The following is a 21,877-nucleotide window of genomic DNA, read 5'->3' on the forward strand; positions in this document are numbered from 1 at the left end:
ACCCACTCCGGTATTCTTGCCTGGAGAATCCCATGGAAAGAGGAGCCTGGCGGATACATAGGCTGGATCAACTCTGGGCATGGGATGGGAAGGGTCTAGCTGAACCCTTGTTTGTTCTCCCTGGAGAGTTTCCTCCTTGGTTAAAGAGGGATGGTCTTGTGGGGTCCTTTCTGGACCAGAAAGCTTCTGCACTGTGCAGTTCTGGGAATTGTCAGCCTGCCTGGATAGGTATCTTGTCCCTTGGCTGATTAAAATATCACTTCTTTTGGAGAGGAAGAGAGGAGCCAGCACCAAGGGGTTGGGGATGTTGCCTAGTGGAGGTTAGGACCTTCAGGAGGTGAGTGTCTGTCCATCTGGGACCCAGGGAGAGAGAGCAGAGTGGTGAAGACATATGAAGTGAAAGTTGCTCAGTTGTGGCCACTCTTTGTGACCCCACGGGGTATATAGTCCATGGAATTCTCCAGGCCAGGATACTGGAGTGGGTAGCCTTCTCCAGGGGATCTTTCCAACCCAGGGATTGAACCCAGGTCTTCTGTATTGCAGACGGATTCTTTACCAGCTGAGCCACCAGGGAAGCCCAAGAATACTGGCGTGGGTGGCCTTTCCCTTCTCCAGGGGATCTTCTCAACCCAGGAATTGAACCCAGGTCTCCCTCATTGCAGGTGGATTCTTTACCAGCTGAGCCACCAGGGAAGCCCAAGAATACTGGCATGGGTGGCCTTTCCCTTCTCCAGGGGATCTTTCCAACCCAGGAATCGAACCCAGGTCTCCCTCATTGCAGGCAGATTCTTTACCAGCTGATCCACCAGGGAAACCCAAGAATACTGGCGTGGGTGGCCTTTCCCTTCTCCAAGGGATCTTCCCAACCCAGGAATCGAACCCAGGTCTCCCTCATTGCAGGCAGATTCTTTACCAGCTGAGCCACTAGGGAAGCCCGGTGAAGACATGGCTAGGTTGCAGATCTCTCCTCCTCCGCTGACCACCTGCCTGTTTGATCCTTGGGGTTCAGTGTCCTCACTGAAAAAACGGGGATCATGATAGTCCCTGCCTCAGAGGGTTGCTGAGGCTTGAAACAGATAACGTGGATGAGGTATTGAAAACAGTGCTCTGGCGGTAAACAGATTGCAGCATATAAATGTATCAGACCAACGTGATGTATGCCTTGAGTTTATGCAATGTTATTTGTCAATTACGTGTCAATCAAAAAACAAAGCAAATAAACAGCAGTGCCTGACACCTGGTAGTCAGCACATCCCTACCTGCCTCTCTCTCCTCTTCCCCTTTCCTCAGCTCCTTTCTCAACCTCCCCTGCCCTCCCCCACTTTACCACCTCCTCCCCCCCATTAACCTCCCCCCACCCTGCAACAGGTGTGCTGCTGCTGCTGCTGCTAAGTCGCTTCCGTCCTGTCTGACTCTGTGCGACCCCATAGACTCCCCTGTCCCTGAGATTCTCCAGGCAAGAACACTGGAGTGGGTTGCCATTTCCTTCTCTAATGCATGAATGTGATAAGGGAAAGTGAAGTCGCTCAGTCGCGTCCAACTCTTAGCGACCCCATGGACTGCAGCCTACCAGGCTCCTCTGCCCATGGGATTTTCCAGGCAAGAGTGCTGGCATGGGTTGCCATTGCCTTCTCTGCAATTCTACTCTATCCCTCAGCAAATTGAAATCAGTAGAAAGTGTGGGCTTTGGAAACCGTTCTGGTTTAGAACTGCTGGCTCCGGATGGACAGCACAACCGGGTAACTTACTCTTTCCGAGCCTCGACTTCCTTATCTGTAAAATGGGGATAATGTGGCTGCTGAAAAGATGTGATGAGCTCTGTGTCACATACTCAGTGTGCACCCAGTTGGCACTGGAGCATCTTTTCCTACCCACGTCCCTTTATTGTTGCTTTTTTTTTTTTGAAAATTTTTAAAGTGTTTATTGAATTTGTTACAGTATTGCTTCTGCTGCTTATGTTCTGTGTTTTGGGCCATGAGACGTGTGCGATCTTAGCTCCCCCACCGGGGGTCAAACCCCTATCATCCCCAGCATTGGAAGGCAAAGCCTTAACCACTGGACCACCAGGGAAGTACCTCCACCCAAGTCCCTTTTCAGTTTCGTTAGCATAACATTGCTGAGATTGGAAATTAGTCTGTATCTTGAAACCCAAGACTTAAGATGATTCATGATTCTGCTGCCACTACCTGGTCCAGGGACCCAAGGTCAGAGTGACTGAGCCTCCTGGGTCATGTCTTAATCTGCCATGTGGAGGTTGAGATGGAATTTAAACCTCTTTTAAACCGCCCAGTCACTTTTGCCCTGCTTATTCACTTGCACTGTCTTTAGAAGTTGACTGAAAAGTAAAATTTTGTAACAGCACTCCAAATGCTGCAAGTAGAAGATAGCAGCCCCATGTAGAATGGAAACAAAACTATCATCTAGGCAGCCTCCTCCTTTGCGGAGGGAAATTCGCAGACCCCGGGAGGTGGAAAACACGGTAGCCCTCACATGAGACAGCTGCAGCTCCTCGGGGGCCAGGAGAGCGGAGAAGGGCACACGTGCGTCGGTGCCACCTGGCACTCTGTGTGTGTGGGCGGCACTCAGCTGATGGGAGTACCGCCGGCCCCATTCCTCACGCTGTGAAGCACCGCCGTCCATCGCAGACCTGGCGCTTAGCAGGCAGGCGAGTGGGTGTGTGGAGTGATGGCTGCCCGTGACCTGACCGGGCGTGGGCAGTGACAGAACAGACCTGAAACACACAGGCTTCACCATCGTGGCTGTGGGACCCCAACTCCCACTGCGGCCAAGCCACGCACCGCCTGCAGTATTTTTCTGTTTTAATTTTAAGCTCAGTTCTAATGGATCCGTGCATGTTTTTGGACTGGTCCTCTGTAAGCTAGACACATTTTTAAGACAAGGTTGTCCCTTATACGTGGGTTCCAGTTCCTTTCAAAACACACAGGTTCCTGCAAAACACTCCCTTTGCTATTTGATCCCGTTCCTTACACAAATGTGACAAACGCATTTTCTTTTTTTAATTTATAAAAAATTTTAAATTAATTTTTAGTACGGTTTAGTGCTTCCCAGGTGGGCTAGTGGTAAAGAACCACCTGCCAATGCAACTCGTGTTCGATCCCTGGGTCAGGAAGATCTCCTGGAGGAGGGCATGGCCACCCACTCCGGTATTCTTGCCTGGAGAATCCCATGGACAGAGGAGCCTGGTGGGCTGTAGTCCATAGGGTTGCAAGGAGTGAGACACAACTGAAGCAACTTAGCATGTATGTATAGTTGCTTTACGACCTTGTGTTAGTTTCTGCTTTACGTCATCATGAATCAGCTACACGCATATATCCCCTCTTTTTTTGGATTTTCTTCCTTTTCAAGTCACCACAGAACACTGAGTAGACTTCCCTGTGCTAACAGTAGGTACTCATTAGTTATCTATTTCATATATAGTAATGTATGTACGTCAATCCCAATTTCCCAATTCATCTCCCCACTCCCAAACATATTTAGTACCGTTTCAGAGCCACAGAAGAGTTTTTGGGTATGGATTATACTTTAAAAGCCCCAGCTTTACTCAGGTATACTTGATAATTCTGGGTGAGACATAAATATTTGATGGGTTTGGAGAAAACTGGGTGAGACATAAATATTTGATGGGTTTGGAGACACACATATACCTGTGAAATGGTCACCACAATCAAGATAATAAACATCCATCACCTCCAAGAGTTTCCTCCAGACCCCTACCCCCCATTTTGGTGGTAAATATATATTCTTGTCATACAGAATTTATCATCTTTATTATGCTGAGGTGAATTATATACTTTTGAGGTTTTATAAACAACACAGAAATGGTGAACAGCAAAGAAAATACTTGGTTCAAATGGAGATTGTACTGAAAGAGATAAAGCGTTTTCATTTCTGATGTCTGCTTACCCCTCCCCCCAACCACCTAAAAAAGTTTGTTATTTAGACAGAACAAGACTAGGCCTTATGTATTACTGTTTTTGTCCATCTCCCTAGATTCTTCAGTGAATTGAATTTCTTGCTTCTTCCCCACCCGCATCCCCCACCCCGTCCAGGAGTGACAGAGCCAACAGCTTGGCCCAGAATCACCTGGAGTTACCTTTAGCTGCGTATCTGATACATCCCTTTGCTCCTGCTGCAAAATAGCCCACTCTCCCCCAACGCAGTGCTGAAAATAACACGCACATGTTGTTGCTTGTGCATCTCTGGATCAGCTGGTTAGTTCTTGGCTTGGCCCCACTCCTCACGTGCCTGCGGTTGGCTCAGTGTTGGCTGGAAGCTCCGCTTTGCCTGTTCTTCCCGTCCCTAGGGTGTGAAGCCCCTTTACTTCTCTGCAGACGTAGGGACTATTCTCATGTCTTCTCCCTGGACCACCCTCCCCGTGGCCCCCACCCCCGCCCCCAACGCCAGATCTGTCCATCGTTTCTCTCAGCTGAATGCTGGGTGTGCGAGACTTTTCGTGCATGAACTGGGTTGCATCTGAGTCCCTTGTGTTGAAAGTCCATCGCAGTTGACCCTTCTAATCATGTGTCCCTCATTCCCCTTCACCTCTTATCACACACAGGACTGTGAATTCCTTTTACTTTGTTCTCTCTTAAGTGGGTGTGATCTCAGGTGGCCTCCGCCTGCAAGGGCTTGGAGCAGGGCCTGGGTTCCCAGCTGGAGACTGAGTCCAGATCGAGGTCAACCAGATCCTAGCCACTAGACCAGTGGTCAGTGACAGGAGCCCTGGCCCTTCAGCTCTGCAGAAAAGAACTTCCACAAAGACAGGAAGTAGTGAAGCAAGTATTTATTAAGAGGAAAAGAGTACAGTGTATGGATACACACACGGGCAGACTCAGAGGGAGAGTCCCTGAGTCACAGTCTCCTGGCAGTTTGAATTACTTTTATGGGGCATTTCTTGATGGTTTTCCTCTGGCCGATCATTTTGGTTTGCATTCACAGCCCATATTTGATATATCTCAGGATCCTCAGATGTGTGCACGTACATCTTTAAGCCTAGATGGATTGTACCAAAAAGGCATATGGGTAGGGAACATCCCTTGGCATCACTCCCCTGTAGCCTCCAAGGAGCCTCTCTGCACATGTGTGGTCAGAGAGAGCTCCTGACTTCAAGAATGAGAAATATGTCATCTGGGCAGGGTCCAACTTCCTCCTTTGATTGTCCTGCTGTTCTCACCTTGGAGTTTTGGTCCAAAGGGAATGAATCTCCAATTGCTTTACTTTGGGAGGCCCTCTACCTCCTGCCTCATGTAGGGAGCTTTTTTTTTTCTTGAAATATTAATTTATATAATTTGGCTATATCAAGTCTTAGTTGTGGTATGTGGAATCTAGTTCCCTGACTAGGGATTGAACCTGGGCTCCCTGTGTTGGGAGTGTGGTGTCTTAGCCACTGGATCCCAGTGAAGTCCCAAAGTGGTTGGCAAGCTTCTGAGAGCACTGCTTTGTAATGCCAGCTTCCAGCCAAATGCGTTATACACAATAGGTATTCAAGACATTTTTTGCAACCGAGATCAGTGCATGAATGAAAGACTGAATGAAGGCGTTGATGAAACTAAGGAGCAGGTAGAACGAGGTCCTGACGAGCTTACAGGAGTGAACAGTATACCTGGAGTTCTCATTGTTTTCTGTCCTAAGCCCCTTTGAGCACCATAGGACAGGGTCTGTCTGGTGGGCTTAGTTTCTAATAGTTCCAATTGTTATTTAAGTTTTCTTAACTAACTTTTCAGCAGATACTACAGCAGGTTTGTCCCTAGTTGCAAATGCTTGACTTCTCCAGGAGGCGACTGTGAAGGGAGAAGCAGGTGTATTCCAGGAAGACTGGACCGTGGGGAGGGCGCTTGTGGTTCTAGTTTATTTTCTCACTGGCTCTACTAAACTTGGGTTCCTAGTGTCTTAGAGATCCCTACCCCTCTCGGTTTGCTGAGTTCATCAGAATCACACTTGGTCTCTTTGACCTTGTGTGAATTGTCAGGATAAACATTAGGATAAAGGTGGTAGTGATGGTGGGGAGATTCTTGGCCTTTTCTTCTATGAAGTGTCAGAGGAGAATTGGATTAACGGATATTTAGCTAATAAACTGTCCTGCTGGCATAGAATAAGGATTTCACAGAGAGCTACAGTTGCACATCGTCTATTGTGCAGCCAAAGATAAACACAAGGATAACCCTCTCCATCTCTTTATCCGTTTGGTCCTGCCCCCTTTCTGTCATTACCCCTTACTCATTTTCCAAACTGTCTTAAGAATAATCGTTAGAAAAAATAACGAATGCACTGACATATGAATTCTCCAGGTGCTCCGGGCCTTTCTTTCCTTTGCTCCTCTCACCAGGAAGGTTGTCTAAGAAACAAACTGTTTTTCCATTCAAAATCCTGAAAAGGAAACTGATTGGCTTAGCCGGGATTAGGTACCACCCCTGGCCCAAATTGCTGCACCCAGCACATCCCTGAAATAGGCACAGGTGCCGAGCTGACCAGCAACATCTCTGCCGTGGGAACCAGCTGCACACCCACAGTTCTTGTGCAGAGGACTGGCATCAACTAGCATGAACTGGCATCTTCTCTTCCCTCAGGGGAAAGCCTGTGGGTGACTGACTCATTCCCGGAATATGTTTGGTGAATAGAGATGCAGAAAAAAGGGAGCTTTTAGAGGCTGCTTGGGTGGCTTCTGGGGAGACCAGACCTGGAGCCCTTGCTCTGCTGTTTTTCTTGAATCCACTTGGATCTTGTCTTTCCTTTATGACTCCACTTGGGCCCTGGTGGAGTTCACCAGAACACAGCTTATTCTACAGTAATTGCATATGAATCTTCTTTTGATGTATTTGAAATATGGCCTAATGGCCTTGGAGACTCTGGGAACCCTTGAACTTTTTTTTTTTTCAAGATTTCTTTATTTTATTTTTGGCTACACTGGGTCTCTGTTGCTTTCCCTAGCTGAGGTGAGCAGGGGGCTACTCTCTAGTTGCGGTGTTCAGGCTTCTTATTGCAGAGGCTTCTCTTATTGCAAAGCCCAGCCTGTAAGACACATGGGCTTCAGTAGTTGCTCTAGAGCCTGTGAGTTGCACAAGCCTTGTTGCCTCACTACATGTGGGATCTTCCTGGAGCAGGGATTGAACCTGGGTCCCCTGCATTGCCAGCCGGATTCTTAACACTGAGCCACCAGGGAAGCCCCGAAGTGTTATTTTTATGCTATCTTTCAGGTGGATTTCTCTTCCACCTGTGATAGTCTCTTCCAAGAAAGGTTGATGCCTTCTGGTCTCAAAGGGAGGTACTTTTTGACCTTGTGCCAAATTCTGAGGCTTTCCTGACCACAGGGTGATATTTCCAAGTGAAAACAACCAAGTTTCAGCTGAGGCAATATCATATCTTGAGTTCTAAGCTCAGTGCTTGAATAAGAACTCAAGTCTTCTGAATTATAATCTGGTGCTTTTTCTCTTCTGCTTAAGGGAATTTATCATTCTCTTTCTTTTTAAAAAAATTTTTATTATTTTTTAATCATTTTCTTTTCCATCGTTTCTTTTGCAGGGGTTCAGCTGTTGCAAAAATAATTGGTAATAATGTCAAGAAACTTCAGAAGTTTGCCTCCACGGTCAAGATGTGGGTCTTTGAAGAAACAGTTAATGGGAGAAAACTGACAGACATCATAAATAACGACCATGAAAATGTGAAATATCTCCCTGGACACAAGCTGCCAGAAAATGTGGTAAGATTTGGGGGTAAAAAGTATTGGGTAAAAAGTTGACCAAAAAAATTCACTCAGATTTTCCAACTACATCTTATGGAAAAACCAGAATGAACCTTTTGGCCAACCCAATTCATTTGGTTCATTCTGAAAGTTAGGCTTGACTGAGTTAGCACCTAGGACTTGGTGGGGGTGGGGGTGGGAAAACTGCTTCCCCAGTCTCATGTTCCTTTCTACCACCAAGTTCATTGCTTGCTCTGTTTTGGTTTTCCTCCTTGGTGGCTAAGATGGTAAAGTGTCTGCCTATAATGTGGGAGACCTGGGTTTGATCCCTGGGTCGGGAAGATCCTCTGGAGAAGGAAACAGCAACCCATTCCAGTACTCTTGTTGCAGGAAGAGGGACCCCTTCCAAGGTCCAAAACTGGGCTCTTGTCTAACACTCAGAAATGAATTGTCTGAGGAGACACATGTGCTGACAAAGCAAGAGATTTTATTGGGAAAGGGCACCCGGGTGGAGAGCAGTAGGGTAAGGGAACCCAGGAGAACTGCTCTCCCACATGGCTTGCAGTCTCAGGTTTTATGGTGATGGGATTAGTTTCCGGGTGGTCTTTGGCCAATCATTCTAATTCATAGTCTTTCCTGGTGGAGCACGCATCGCTCAGCTGAGATGGATGCTAGCGAGAGGGATTCTGGGAAGTGGACGGACACGCGGTGTCTCCTTTTGACCTTTCCCGAACTCTTCCGGTTGGTGGTGGCGTATTAGTTTCCTATTCCTTATCAGGATCTCCTGTCATAAAACAACTTGTGCAAATGGTTACTATGGTGCCTGGCCAGGGTGGGCGGTCTCAATCAGTGTGCTTCCCCTAACACTCTTGCCTGGAAAATCCCATGGACGAAGGAGCCTGGTGAGCTAGTCTATGGGGTCGCAAAGAGTCAGACACAGCTGAGCAATTTCACTTTCTTTATTGTGAATATGGGCCTTGCTTTGGTCCTTGCTAGGGCTGCCATGGCAAAGTAAAATAGACTGGGTGTCTTAAACAACAGGAATGAATTTTCTCATAATTCAAGAGACTTCAGGTTTTCTGGAGGAAGTAATTTTTCTCTCCCCTTCTAGGTTCTACTGTCTGGCCTAAGCAATTAAGTTGACACAAGTCTGAATAACATGTAGTAAAGAATCTACCTCCAGTGCAGGAGAAATGGGTTTGATCCCACGGTCAGGAAGATTCCCCTGGAGAAGGGAATGGCAGTCCACTCCTGGATTCTTGCCTGGAGAATTCCTTGGACACAGGAGCCTGGTGGGCTCCACTCCATGGGGTCGCAAAGAGTTGGATACCTCTGAGCAATTAAAAAAAAAAAATGCATAGGGGAAACCCAGGAAAACTTTGTAACCCAAAAGATAGAAGTCCTTACCTTAGATAATCATCAGCTAAAGAAAAAAAGGGGATGGGGGGAACTTGCCCAGTGGTCCAGTGGTTAAGACTCTGAGGTTCCAATGGAGGGACGTGGCTTTGATCCCTCATCAGGGAACTAAGATCACCCCACATGCCTCAGGCCATGGCCAAAAAGCAAGAAAAAGGATGTTGAGGGTGGGGAGAGTCAATTATGGGAGGTGAGCAGGAAAGCACAAGAAACAAAGGAGAGGTTGTTATGCAAATTTAATCTTTACCTTCCCAGTTTTGAGAGTTCTAGAGATCTGGCCTTCCTCTTCTTCCCTTGGAGGGAGACCTCCCCTCCCCTTACAAATGGAGATTTCCCTTATAAATGTAAATGTTTTTACATAAGGGCAACTCCTATTTGGTTTTCATTGAGTCAGTGATGCCATTCAGTCATCTCATCCTCTGTCACCCTCTTCCCTAAATCTTTCCCAGCTCCTTAAAATAATTAATATGGTGAACTTCCTTGTTGGTCCAGTGGTAAAACTCCACACTTCCAATGCAGGGTCCTTGGTTGGGAAACTTAAGATCCCACAAGCTGTGGGCTGCAGCCAATAAATACATAAATAAAATAAACTTATAAATAATAATATGCCCACTGCAGGAAGGGGGACAACTTCCAGGGCCTGAAAGGGGGCTCTTGTCTAACACTCAGAAATGAATTGTCCCAGGAGACGCACAAACTGGCAAAGCAAGAGACTTTGCTGGGAAAGGATGCCTGGTCAGAGAACAGTAGGATAAAGGAACCCAGGAGAATTGCTCTGCCACGTGGCTCTGCAGTCTCAGGTTTTTGTTTGTTTGTTTGTTTTTGTTCTTCAATTTTATTTTATTTTTAAACTTTACATAATTGTATTAGTTTTGCCAAATATCAAAATGAATCCGCCACAGGTATACATGTGTTCCCCATCCTGAACCCTCCTCCCTCCTCCCTCCCCATTCCATCCCTCTGGGTTGTCCCAGTGCACCAGCCCCAAGCATCCAGTATCGTGCATCAAACCTGGACTGGCAACTCGTTTCATACATGATATTTTACATGTTTCAATGCCATTTTCCCAAATCATCCCACCCTCTCCCTCTCCCACAGAGTCCAAAAGACTGTTCTATACATCAGTGTCTCTTTTGCTGTCTCGTACACAGGGTTATTGTTACCATCTTTCTAAATTCCATATATATGCATTAGTATACTGTATTGGTGTTTTTCTTTCTGGCTTACTTCACTCTGTATAATAGGCTCCAGTTTCATCCACCTCATTAGAACTGATTCAAATGTATTCTTTTTAATGGCCGAGTAATACTCCATTGTGTATATGTACCACTGCTTTCTTATCCATTCATCTGCCGATGGACATCTAGGTTGCTTCCATGTCCTGGCTATTATAAACAGTGCTGCGATGAACATTGGGGTACACGTGTCTCTTTCCCTTCTGGTTTCCTCAGTGTGTATGCCCAGCAGTGGGATTGCTGGATCATAAGGCAGTTCTATTTCCAGTTTTTTAAGGAATCTCCACTGTTCTCCATAGTGGCTGTACTACTTTGCATTCCTACCAACAGTGTAAGAGGGTTCCCTTTTCTCCACACCCTCTCCAGCATTTATTACTTGTAGACTTTGGGATCGCAGCCATTCTGACTGGTGTGAAATGGTACCTCATAGTGGTTTTGATTTGCATTTCTCTGATAATGAGTGATGTTGAGCATCTTTTCATGTGTTTGTTAACCATCTGTATGTCTTCTTTGGAGAAATGTCTATTTAGTTCTTTGGCCCATTTTTTGATTGGGTCATTTATTTTTCTGGAGTTGAGCTGTAGGAGTTGCTTGTATATTCTCGAGATTAGTTGTTTGTCAGTTGCTTCATTTGCTATTATCTTCTCCCATTCTGAAGGCTGTCTTTTCACCTTGCTAATAGTTTCCTTTGATGTGCAGAAGCTTTTAAGGTTAATTAGGTCCCATTTGTTTATTTTTGCTTTTATTTCCAATATTCTGGGAGGTGGGTCATAGAGGATCCTGCTGTGATGTATGTCAGAGAGTGTTTTGCCTATGTTCTCCTCTAGGAGTTTTATAGTTTCTGGTCTTACATTTAGATCTTTAATCCATTTTGAGTTTATTTTTGTGTATGGTATTAGAAAGTGTTCTAGTTTCATTCTTTTACAAGTGGTTGACCAGATTTCCCAGCACCACTTGTTAAAGAGATTGTCTTTAATCCATTGTATATTCTTGCCTCCTTTGTCAAAGATAAGGTGTCCATATGTACGTGGATTTATCTCTGGGCTTTCTATTTTGTTCCATTGATCTATATTTCTGTCTTTGTGCCAGTACCATACTGTCTTGATAACTGTGGCTTTGTAGTAGAGCCTGAAGTCAGGTAGGTTGATTCCTCCAGTTCCATTCTTCTTTCTCAAGATCGCTTTGGCTATTCGAGGTTTTTTGTATTTCCATACAAATTGTGAAATTATTTGTTCTAGCTCTGTGAAGAATGCTGTTGGTAGCTTGATAGGGATTGCATTGAATCTATAGATTGCTTTGGGTAGTATACTCATTTTCACTACATTGATTCTTCCAATCCATGAACATGGTATATTTCTCCATCTGTTAGTGTCCTCTTTGATTTCTTTCACCAGTGTTTTATAGTTTTCTATATATAGGTCTTTAGTTTCTTTAGGTAGATATATTCCTAAGTATTTTATTCTTTCCGTTGCAATGGTGAATGGAATTGTTTCCTTAATTTCTCTTTCTGTTTTCTCATTATTAGTGTATAGGAATGCAAGGGATTTCTGTGTGTTGATTTTATATCCTGCAACTTTACTATAGTCATTGATTAGTTCTAGTAATTTTCTGGTGGAGTCTTTAGGGTTTTCTATGTAGAGGATCATGTCAGCTGCAAACAGTGAGAGCTTTACTTCTTCTTTTCCAATTTGGATTCCTTTTATTTCTTTTTCTGCTCTGATTGCTGTGGCCAAAACTTCCAAAACTATGTTGAATAGTAATGGTGAAAGTGGGCACCCTTGTCTTGTTCCTGACTTTAGAGGAAATGCTTTCAATTTTTCACCACTGAGGATAATGTTTGCTGTGGGTTTGTCATATATAGCTTTTATTATGTTGAGGTATGTTCCTTCTATTCCTGCTTTCTGGAGAGTTTTTATCATAAATGGATGTTGGATTTTGTCAAAGGCTTTCTCTGCATCTATTGAGATAATCGTATGGTTTTTATTTTTCAATTTGTTAATGTGGTGTATTACATTGATTGATTTGCGGATATTGAAGAATCCTTGCATCCCTGGGATAAAGCCCACTTGGTCATGGTGTATGATCTTTTTAATGTATTGTTGGATTCTGATTGCTAGAATTTTGTTAAGGATTTTTGCATCTATGTTCATCAGTGATATTGGCCTGTAGTTTTCTTTTTTTGTGGCATCTTTGTCAGGTTTTGGTATTAGGGTGATGGTGGCCTCATAGAATGAGTTTGGAAGTTTACCATCCTCTGCAATTTTCTGGAAGAGTTTGAGCAGGATAGGTGTTAGCTCTTCTCTAAATTTTTGGTAGAATTCAGCTGTGAAACCGTCTGGACCTGGGCTTTTGTTTGCTGGAAGATTTTTGATTACAGTTTCAATTTCCGTGCTTGTGATGGGTCTGTTAAGATTTTCTATTTCTTCCTGGTCGAGTTTTGGAAAGTTGTACTTTTCTAAGAATTTGTCCATTTCTTCCACGTTGTCCATTTTATTGGCATATAATTGTTGATAGTACTCTCTTATGATCCTTTGTATTTCTGTGTTGTCTGTTGTGATCTCTCCATTTTCATTTCTAATTTTATTGATTTGATTTTTCTCCCTTTGTTTCTTGATGAGTCTGGCTAATGGTTTGTCAATTTTATTTATCCTTTCAAAAAACCAGCTTTTGGTTTTGTTGATTTTTAATATGATCTCTTTTGTTTCTTTTGCATTTATTTCTGCTCTAAGTTTTAAGATTTCTTTCCTTCTACTAACCCTGGGGTTCTTCATTTCTTCCTTTTCTAGTTGCTTTAGGTGTAGAGTTAGGTTATTTATTTGACTTTTTTCTTGTTTCTTGAGGTGTGCCTGTATTGCTATGAACTTTCCCCTTAGGACTGCTTTTACCGTGTCCCACAGGTTTTGGGTTGTTGTGTTTTCATTTTCATTCGTTTCTATGCAAATTTTGATTTCTTTTTTGATTTCTTCTGTGATTTGTTGGTTATTCAGCAGCGTGTTGTTCAGCCTCCATTGCAGTCTCAGGTTTTATGGTGATGGGATTAGTTTCTGGGATGTCTTTGGCCAGTCAGTCTGACTCAAGAGTCCTTCCTGGTGGCACACGCATTAATCAGCCAAGATAGATGCCAACGAGAAGAATTCTGGGAGGTGGTTGGACACGTGGTGTCTCCTTTTGACCTTTCCTGAACTCTTCCAGTTGGTGGTGGCTTATTAGTCCCTGTTCCTTCCCAGGACCTCCTGTCAGAAACAACTCGTACAAATTATGGCCTGTGCCTGGCCAGGGTATGTCGTTTCACTCAGTTTGTTTCCCCTAGCATGCCAAAGAGGCATGTTTTAAGGTGGCAAAATCTGCTCTGCTAAAAAGTCCATGAGCAAGGTGTTGGCAGGTTTGGCTTCTTCTGAAGCCTCCCCTCCCCTCTCCTTCCTGTGTCTCCATGTGGTCCTTCTTCCTATTCTCCTCTGTATAGACACCAGTCACATTGGGTTCGGGCTCACCCCATGACCTCATTTTAACGTAATTCCCTTTATAAAGACCCTGCCCCCAAATACAATCACATTCTGGGGAACTAGAGTTAGAACTTCCACATGTGAATCTGGGGCGGGGGTGGACACATTGCAGCCCATCACAGTCTACCTTCTTGGCATTCAGGGTGCTGATCACATCAAAGCTGGAACTAAGAATTTTGCTTTTCATTTTGGTACCTGACACTTGGTCCTTGGAGGAAAGACCATGACAAACTTGGACAGCATTTTAAAAAGTAGAGACATCACTTTGCCAACAAAGGTCCATATAGTCAAAGCTGTGGTTTTTCTAGTAGTCATGTATGGATGTGAGAGCTGGACCATAAAGACGACTAGGTGCTGAAGAATTGATGCTTCCGAATTGTGGTGCTGGAGAAGACTCTTGAGAGTCCTTTGGATTGCAAGGAGATCAAACCAGTCCATCCTAAAGGAAATCAACTCTGAGTATTCACTGGAAGGACTGATGCTGAAGCTGAAGCTCCATTCCTGTGGCCACCTGATGGGAAGAGCTGACTCATTGGAAAAGACCCTGATGCTGGGAAAGATTGAAGGCAGGAGGAGAAGGGGATGACTGAGGGCGAGATGGTTGGATGGCATCACCGACTCAGTGGACACGGAGTTTGTGCAAACTCCAGGAGATAGTGAAGGACAGGGAAGCCTGACATGCTGCAGTCTATGTGGTCACAAAAGAGTCGGACAGAACTGAGCAACTGAACAACAACAAAAAGGAAGAAATGGAAATTTTATTTGGGCTAAGTGAAGGATTTTAAGCCGGGAACAGCATCTTAGCACCAGGAACTCCTCTGTTGGAAGTCAAGGCAGAGTTATATAAGGTTCGAGGGAGCTGTGTATTAAATGGTGTGATGATGACTGTTGTGCCAATCTGAACCTGTGGACACAAAGCAGAGGCGCTGGAAGCTTGGCTTCTCTGCATAGCGGTGAATCAAATCTCAGAGACAGAGTTTTGGGTGAAGTAGAAAAGAATAGCTTTACTGCTTTCTCAGGCAAAGAGGGACACAGTGGGTTCCTGTCCTGGAAAACTGTGATTCCCAATCTGGGTGAACTTGCTGAGGAGTTTCATAACAGTACTGCCAGAGTGGGGTTGCTGACCAGATGAGGGTGTGTGCCGGGTCTCAGGTCAGTACAATTGGTCAGTCTTGTCCACTGCAGCACACCAGGCTTCCCTGTCCATCACCAGCTCCTGGAGCTTGCTCAGAGTCGTGTCCATCAATTCGGTGATGCCATCCAACCATCTCATCCTCTGTCATCCCTTTCTCCTCCTGCCCTCAATCTTTCCCAGCATCAGGGTCTTTTTCAATGAGTCAGTTCTTCGCATCAGGTGGCCAAAGTATTGGAGTTTCAGCTTCAACATCAGTCCTTCCAATGAACACCCAGGACTGATCTCCTTTAGGATGGACTGGTTGGATCTCCTTGCAGTCCAAGGGACTCAAGAGTCTTCTCCAACACCACAGTTCAAAAGCGTCAGTTCTTCAGTGCTCAGCCTTCTTTATGGTCTAACTCTCACATCCATACATGACTACTGGAAAAGTCATAGCTTTGATTAGATGGACCTTTGTTAGTAAAGTAATGTTTCTGCTTTTTAATATGCTGTCTAGGTTGGTAGCTTTTCTCAGGTGGTCATCTCCTAATCTTGCTGAGCTGCTTTAGTCCCTTTCATCTTGCCTCAGGTGTTTTCTTGGCTGCTCCTCCCTTGATGAGCAATCTGCCCTTTGGAACTCAGAGAAGGTCATGGAGGCCGGAGACTTCCCTACAAGAAAGAGGGGACAAAAAAGAGATTTTGGTGCCCAGAAGCCCCACAGGGTCCTCTTTGGTTTCAGTGGTGGGTCACCATGATCCCCTCTAAGATCTAGAAGGAATGTTATCTTTAAGGAATTGCTTCCTTGATGCTGGGAGAGTGTTACTCTATAGTTGAGCAGGTATTCCCACCTTCGGGGAAGGTATGGTCTGTGTATAATGCAGATACTCAATGCCCAATAGAGGGGAGTTGTTTAGTCACTCAGTCGAATCTGACTCTTGGCAGCCGCATGACTGTAGCCCGCCAGGCTCCTCTGTCCATGGGATTTCCCAGGCAAGGGTGCTGGAGTGGGTTGCCATTTCCTTCGCCAGATCTTTCCAACCCAGGGATCAAACCCATGTCTCTGGCTTGGCAGACAGATTGTTTACCACTGAGCCACCTGGGAAGTCCCCAGTAGAGGGGGGAGAAAGACCAAAGGGCAGAGAAAAAAATATTTTTTTTTGTTTAAATTTTTCTTATCTTGCCATAAAACATGGGTTTTATTTCACATACCCTTTCTAAGTTGATGGACTTTGGTCCATCCCTAGGCCAGCTAATGGACTGGTCTTTAATTAAAATCAAGGTTAAGACCTAAATCACTGAAGAGAATTGGAGGAGTTATTGCCTGGCCTCATTCCAGTGACTTGTGGAGGAAGGAAGAAATGAGATGAGAATGAAAATGGTGACCTGGCTACTGGTATGAGTAGGGTTCGTGAACTTTTTTTTTTTTTTTTTTTGGCTGCTCTGGGTCTTCGTTGAGGTGTATGGGCTTCTTGTTGCAGTAGCTTTTCTTGTTGTGGAGCACAGGCTCTAGGTGCTCAAGTTTCAGTAGCTGTGGTGGACGGGCTTAACTGCCATGTGGCACGTGGGATCTTCCTGGGCCAAGGATCAAGCCAGTGTCCCCTGCATTGCAAGGGGAATTCTTAACTACTGGACCCCCAGAAGCCTAGAATTCATGAACTTCTGTTCCAGATTCACCGCTGGGTGGCTTTTTGGAAGAGTCCGTTAGAAAACCAGCCCAGGGACTTCCTTGGTGATCCAGTGGTTAGGACTCAGCACTTGCACTGCAGGGGGCACGGGTTCGATCCTGGGTCGGGGAGCTAGGATCCTGGATGCCATAAGCTGCAGACCCAAAAAAGAAAGAAAGAAAAAAAATGAAAACCAGCCCACATGGCTGGCTGACTCCTGGCAGGGGAGACAGATTTGTAGGCTGATGAATGCCGGCAAGTTTGGAGATGCAGTCCTTCTCACTGAGGACTGCCGATTGGCTTTGGCTATAGAGTTCCTTGGCATCAAGTGCTCTGGGAAGTAGTTCACATTTATCATATTGGTTGCCTGAAAACTGAGATCACTTCTTGGTAGGTGTCAAGGGAGAAGGAAGGATTTATTATTTGCATCAAGTAAGGAGAACCTCAGGGGTCTTTCCCAAAGCAGAGCCTCCCCAACAGCAAAACTGTGGACGTTATAATCTAAGAGAACATGCATATTCACAGAGGGGCTTGGGTGTTAGACAGAGTGAGTCCAAGCTTCAGTGGAATGAAATCATGAAGGTCAGAAAAGGTCAACTTCATCATTCCTTATGGTCTAGTTGATCTGGAGGTGGAGTGCCCAAGATGGGTTTAAATCCTTCAAAACACTTAAGACAGAGCTTTAGGCTATTCTAACAACTGATTTGGTATCTTTGCTATTGTTATTCTCTTCTCTGATAAGTTTGTCTTTTTGTTCCCTTAAGATCCTTTATTACTGTTCATAGGCAAGCCAGGCTTAGGTCCCAGAATGGCTTGGGCCAGAGATGGCGTCTCTTCTGTCAAGAAAGCCTTGCCTGGTTTTCCTTTGGGGGGGACCTCCTATGCCATCTCCTTACAGTCTCACTGAATATTCCCAGTGACCCTCTTAGGATGGTGCTATTAGTTTCCTTATTATGATGATGCTTCTGATTTTACAGGGAAAGAAACCGGACCTCAGAGAGGTTAATGAACTTGCCACAGGTCACAGAGCTGTCGGCTGGCAGCCCTGCGCCTGCTGAGTCATGGCTTGTAGACAATGATGACTTGATGATTTCTCTGTGTCCCTGCACGAGGAGCATTTCCCTGGGGTTACTCCTGGTGCTGTGGGTGGGGAGAGGGCAGTTCACAAGGGTTCCGAGCTGAGCTGTGAAGTTGCCCAACTATCTGATGGCAAGAGTAAAGGGGCCACTGTTCCCACAGCCCTGGAAGGCCTCTGAGGTCGTGTCTAACCTTGCTTGGGGCAGATTGGTCCTCCGAGCGTCCCTTCTCATCTGTGTTGGGATCCACCGCTCCTTCCCTTCTGTAGACCACATGCTTTCTTAGCAGGTTCTTCCACTGTGCTCTGAGCCAGCTCCTTCTGCACCCTCTGTACCCCACCTGCCCCAGGTGTGTGCACCTGACCTGCTGGGGTTTCGCTCTCCCATGATTTCCAGCGAGGTGCTCAGCAAACACAGAGGGAGATGAATCTGCTAGATGTTCATGTCTGCATGGAGAACAGGGGGGCAGCAGGTGGAGAGGGAGCCAAAAACCACATCCCCCAAAGCCTAGCCCGTGTGCCCAGGTGTGGACAAGGGAGGAACTCTCTGTTCCTAGAAGGTTGTAGCCTCATGACAGTGAGTGTATCCGGTCCACGGACTGGACGTTTGTATGGTCTCTGGTCATTTGCTTTGCTGTTGCAGACAGTGCTCCCGGGAACGGCCTTATTCACGTCTGAGGTGCATATCACAAGGTCACAGGGAATGCAGCCTGTAATCTTCCAGGTCACACCACTTTGGTTTCCAGCGTGGGTGTGAAACCATACAACTCAGATGAGGACTTGAACCCAGCCGAAACCCAGATTGGGATTGAGTCCTCTGTCCTTTCATTAAGATCATATACCTGCTCTCAGGACTTACTGAAGTTCAGATTCTTTATGTCTTGGTACAGAAAGAACTCAGTGAGAGATAAAGGGATAGGTAAGAAGGGGATGTATTTAGAGAGACACCCACTGCACATGCTGAGTGTGGGCCATCTGGGCCTTCTCAGAAGGCAAATGGCCCCGAAGTATGGGGGTGGTTAGTTTTTATGGGCTGGGTAGTTTCATAGGCTAATGAGTAGAAGGATTATTCTAGCACTTTGGGGGAGATGGGGCTGGAATTCCCAGGAATTGGGGCACTGCCCACGTTGGGGCCTTTTATGGGCAGCCTCAGGACTGTCAGGTGGTAAAAAATCTCCCTGCCAATGCAGGAGTCTCAGGAGATGCAGGTTCCATCCGTGTGTCAGGAAGACCCCCTGGCGGGGGAAACGGAAACCCACTCCAATATTCTTGCCTGGAGAATCCTGTGGACAGAGAAGTCTGGCAGCGTGCCGCAGTCTGTGCGGTCACTAAGGATCAGACACGCCTGCACAGCTGAGCACGTCAGGACTGTCATCCCATCGGGTGTCTGTGGGCGTGTTACTTAGCATATGCTAATGTGTTATAATGAGTGCATAATGAGGCTAAGGTCTACCAGAAGTGGAATCTGCTGTCATCTTGGACCTGGTCGGTGTTAGTCAGTCCTAACCAGTTTATGTTGTATCCTTAATAGCTTTGTCCTTCTTTTAAAGGTTGTGCCCTGCCCCCTTCCTCCCTGTGTCCATCTCCATGCCCCCAGCAGGGTCTGAGAACTCACATCCTTCCACACCCTTGCTGGCCCTTGGTGCAGGACACAGGGTATTGAAAAGTTTTATTTCTTAAGCTGGCCAAAGGTACACTGGCATTTGCTTCTTTGTCTCTTGTTTAGGCTTTCTAGATTCTAGCATTTTATGTATGAAATCTCTTATAATGTGGGATTCCCAGGGGGCACAGTGGTAAAGAATCCACCTGCCAATGCAGGTGATTGATGTGGGAGACTCGGGTTTGATCCCTGGGTGGGGAAGATTACCTGGAGGAAAGTATGGCAGCCCACTCTAGTATTCTTGCCTGGGGAATCCCATGGACAGAGGAGCCTGGTGGGCTACACAGTCTGTAGGGTCCCAAAGAGTTGGACACGACAGAGCATGCACGCACACACACAAAAAGTCTCATAATAAGTGATTTTAAAAGTTGAGCAGTGATGAAATTGAGGGCCGACTCTGAATGAGTCTGGGCAGCCCTGCTCCTCCTGGTAAGGAGTGAATGAGATGATCCACATAAATTGTTGAGTGTTGAGAATCTATTACAAAACTACGGCTTTGTTTCTATTGGGTTTTTTAAAACTTGGGTGTTTTTTTCAGAGTTTTTCAAATACCTCATTCTGCCATTTAAAACATAAACTAGTGTTAGACAAGACCAATGGTTGTTACTATTATTTCAGATAAAAAGTCAGACATAAGATTAATTGACTCGATGAATGTCCATCCAGAGCTACAAGCCGGCTTTACTCACTTCTATCTTGTGGATTCAAGCAGGAGAGACTTGCTGCATATCATCCAGATGGCAGTGTTATTTATGACGTCTGACACTTGCGCTGATTGAGACTGGGGGTCTTCCTTGCTGCGGGCCCCACACTGCTGCCCACCTGACCCTTCTCCAGGTCATCACATGCTCACCGCGTGACCCCTGCACTGGGGAGCCTTCTGTAGCAGTGACCTCACCAGGTCATCAACTTCTCGCTAAAAGCTGGGGCCGACTGGGTTTGTGATTTCCCGAGAGTTGCATGGAGGAGCGTTTCTTGCTTCCTGTCACTGCAGGACTAAGAGCGTTGGTCCTTTGTTCGAGCCGTCTTTCCAGGGCCTGTGTCTAGAGCGCTTCTGCCTCGCTCAGCTTTCACCAGCCTCGGTGTGGCGCCGGGATTGCTCATTGCCGCATCCTCTGTGAGCTCCAGTTGTCATGGCTCTTCTCTTTTGTCTTCTAAACCTCGCCCGTTCTTTTTCAAAAACAGCTTTACTGAGATGTAATTCTCAGGCACACACTTAGCCCCTAAAGTGTACAGTTTAAGAGGTTAAAGCTATCATATGACCCAGCGACTGTCCTGTAGGTTTTTACTCAGAAGAAGGGAAAACATGTTCACACAAAATGCTTTACATGAATGTTCCAATTCAGTGCTTTCTATGTATATTCACAGAATCGGGCAACCATCACTGCAATTGATTTTAGACTACTTCATCACCTTAAAGAGAAACCTCATATCCTTTAGCAGTCACCTCCTACTTCCTCCTCTCCCCAGCCCTAAACAACCACTAACCTACTTTCTGTCTCGCCATTTGCCGGTTCTGGACTTTTCATGTAAATGTCACCATAAATACCTCACCTTCTGTGCCTGCCTTCTTTCACATAGCATAATGTTTTCGGGGTTATCCATGTTGTGTCCCGAATCACTCTTTTTATGTTCACTCTTTTTATGGCTGACTAGCGTTCCGTCTTACGGATGTACCATGTTTTGCCTATTTGCTGACTGGTTGGTGGACATTTGGGTTGTCTCCACTTTTTGGCTGTTGTTTTTGTGAACATGTTTTTGGTTCTTTTGAACTTAACACCTAGGAGTATAGTTGCTGGGTCATATAGAAACTGTTTAACTTTTTTGAGGATCTCTGGCCAGACTTTTTCAAAGTGGTTGTACCAGTGCATTGTATGAGGGTTCCAATTTCTCCACATCCTCACCAACTCTTGTTGTTATCTAACATTTTTTTTAAGACTTGACTTATTTGGCTCTGCAGGGTCTTAGCTGAAGCATGTGGGATCTTTAGCTGTGGCATGTAGGATCTAGTTTCCTGACTAAAGACTGAACTCTGAGCCACCTGCATTGAGAGTGCAGAGTCTTAGTTACTAGACCACCAGGGGAGCCCCTTAGCTAACTAACTTTTGGGGTTAGGGTTAGGTTGAGGTGGCATCTCGTGGTTTTGATTTTCATTTGCCTGATGGCTTACGATATTAGTCATCTTTTCATGTGCTTATTGGACGTTTTTATATCTTCCTTGGGGAAGTGTTTTTTTAAAAAGCCCATTTTGAAAAGTTGAGTTATTTTTTTATTATTGAGTTGCAAGGAATATTTATTAGATACAAATCCATTTTCAAGTATATAGTATAGAAGTATATTCTCATCTTGTGAGTTTTCACTTTCTTGATGCTGTCCTTTGAAGCATAAACATTTTAAGCTTTGAAATCCAACTGAGATATTTTTCTTTGTTACTAACTTGCTGGGTTTGTTCCTTGCATAGGCCTGCATTCACTGATATGTCGTCAGCTCCTGGAATAGTGCCAGGTATGA

At 45.4% G+C, this 21,877-nt stretch overlaps 1 protein-coding gene across 1 annotated transcript in view; it reads left to right on the forward strand.

Annotated features, from left to right (window-relative positions):
• Positions 1–21,877, forward strand: part of GPD1L (glycerol-3-phosphate dehydrogenase 1 like) — a 66,402-nt gene that overhangs the window by 8,885 nt on the left and 35,640 nt on the right. Inside the window, exon 2 of the mRNA XM_025273050.3 lies at positions 7,540–7,717. Within this exon, the coding sequence (XP_025128835.1) occupies positions 7,540–7,717 (178 nt within the window). The remainder of the gene's footprint in view (positions 1–7,539; positions 7,718–21,877) is intronic.

Source organism: Bubalus bubalis, chromosome 21, assembly GCF_019923935.1.
Source record: "Bubalus bubalis isolate 160015118507 breed Murrah chromosome 21, NDDB_SH_1, whole genome shotgun sequence".
Taxonomy (NCBI): domain Eukaryota; kingdom Metazoa; phylum Chordata; class Mammalia; order Artiodactyla; family Bovidae; genus Bubalus; species Bubalus bubalis.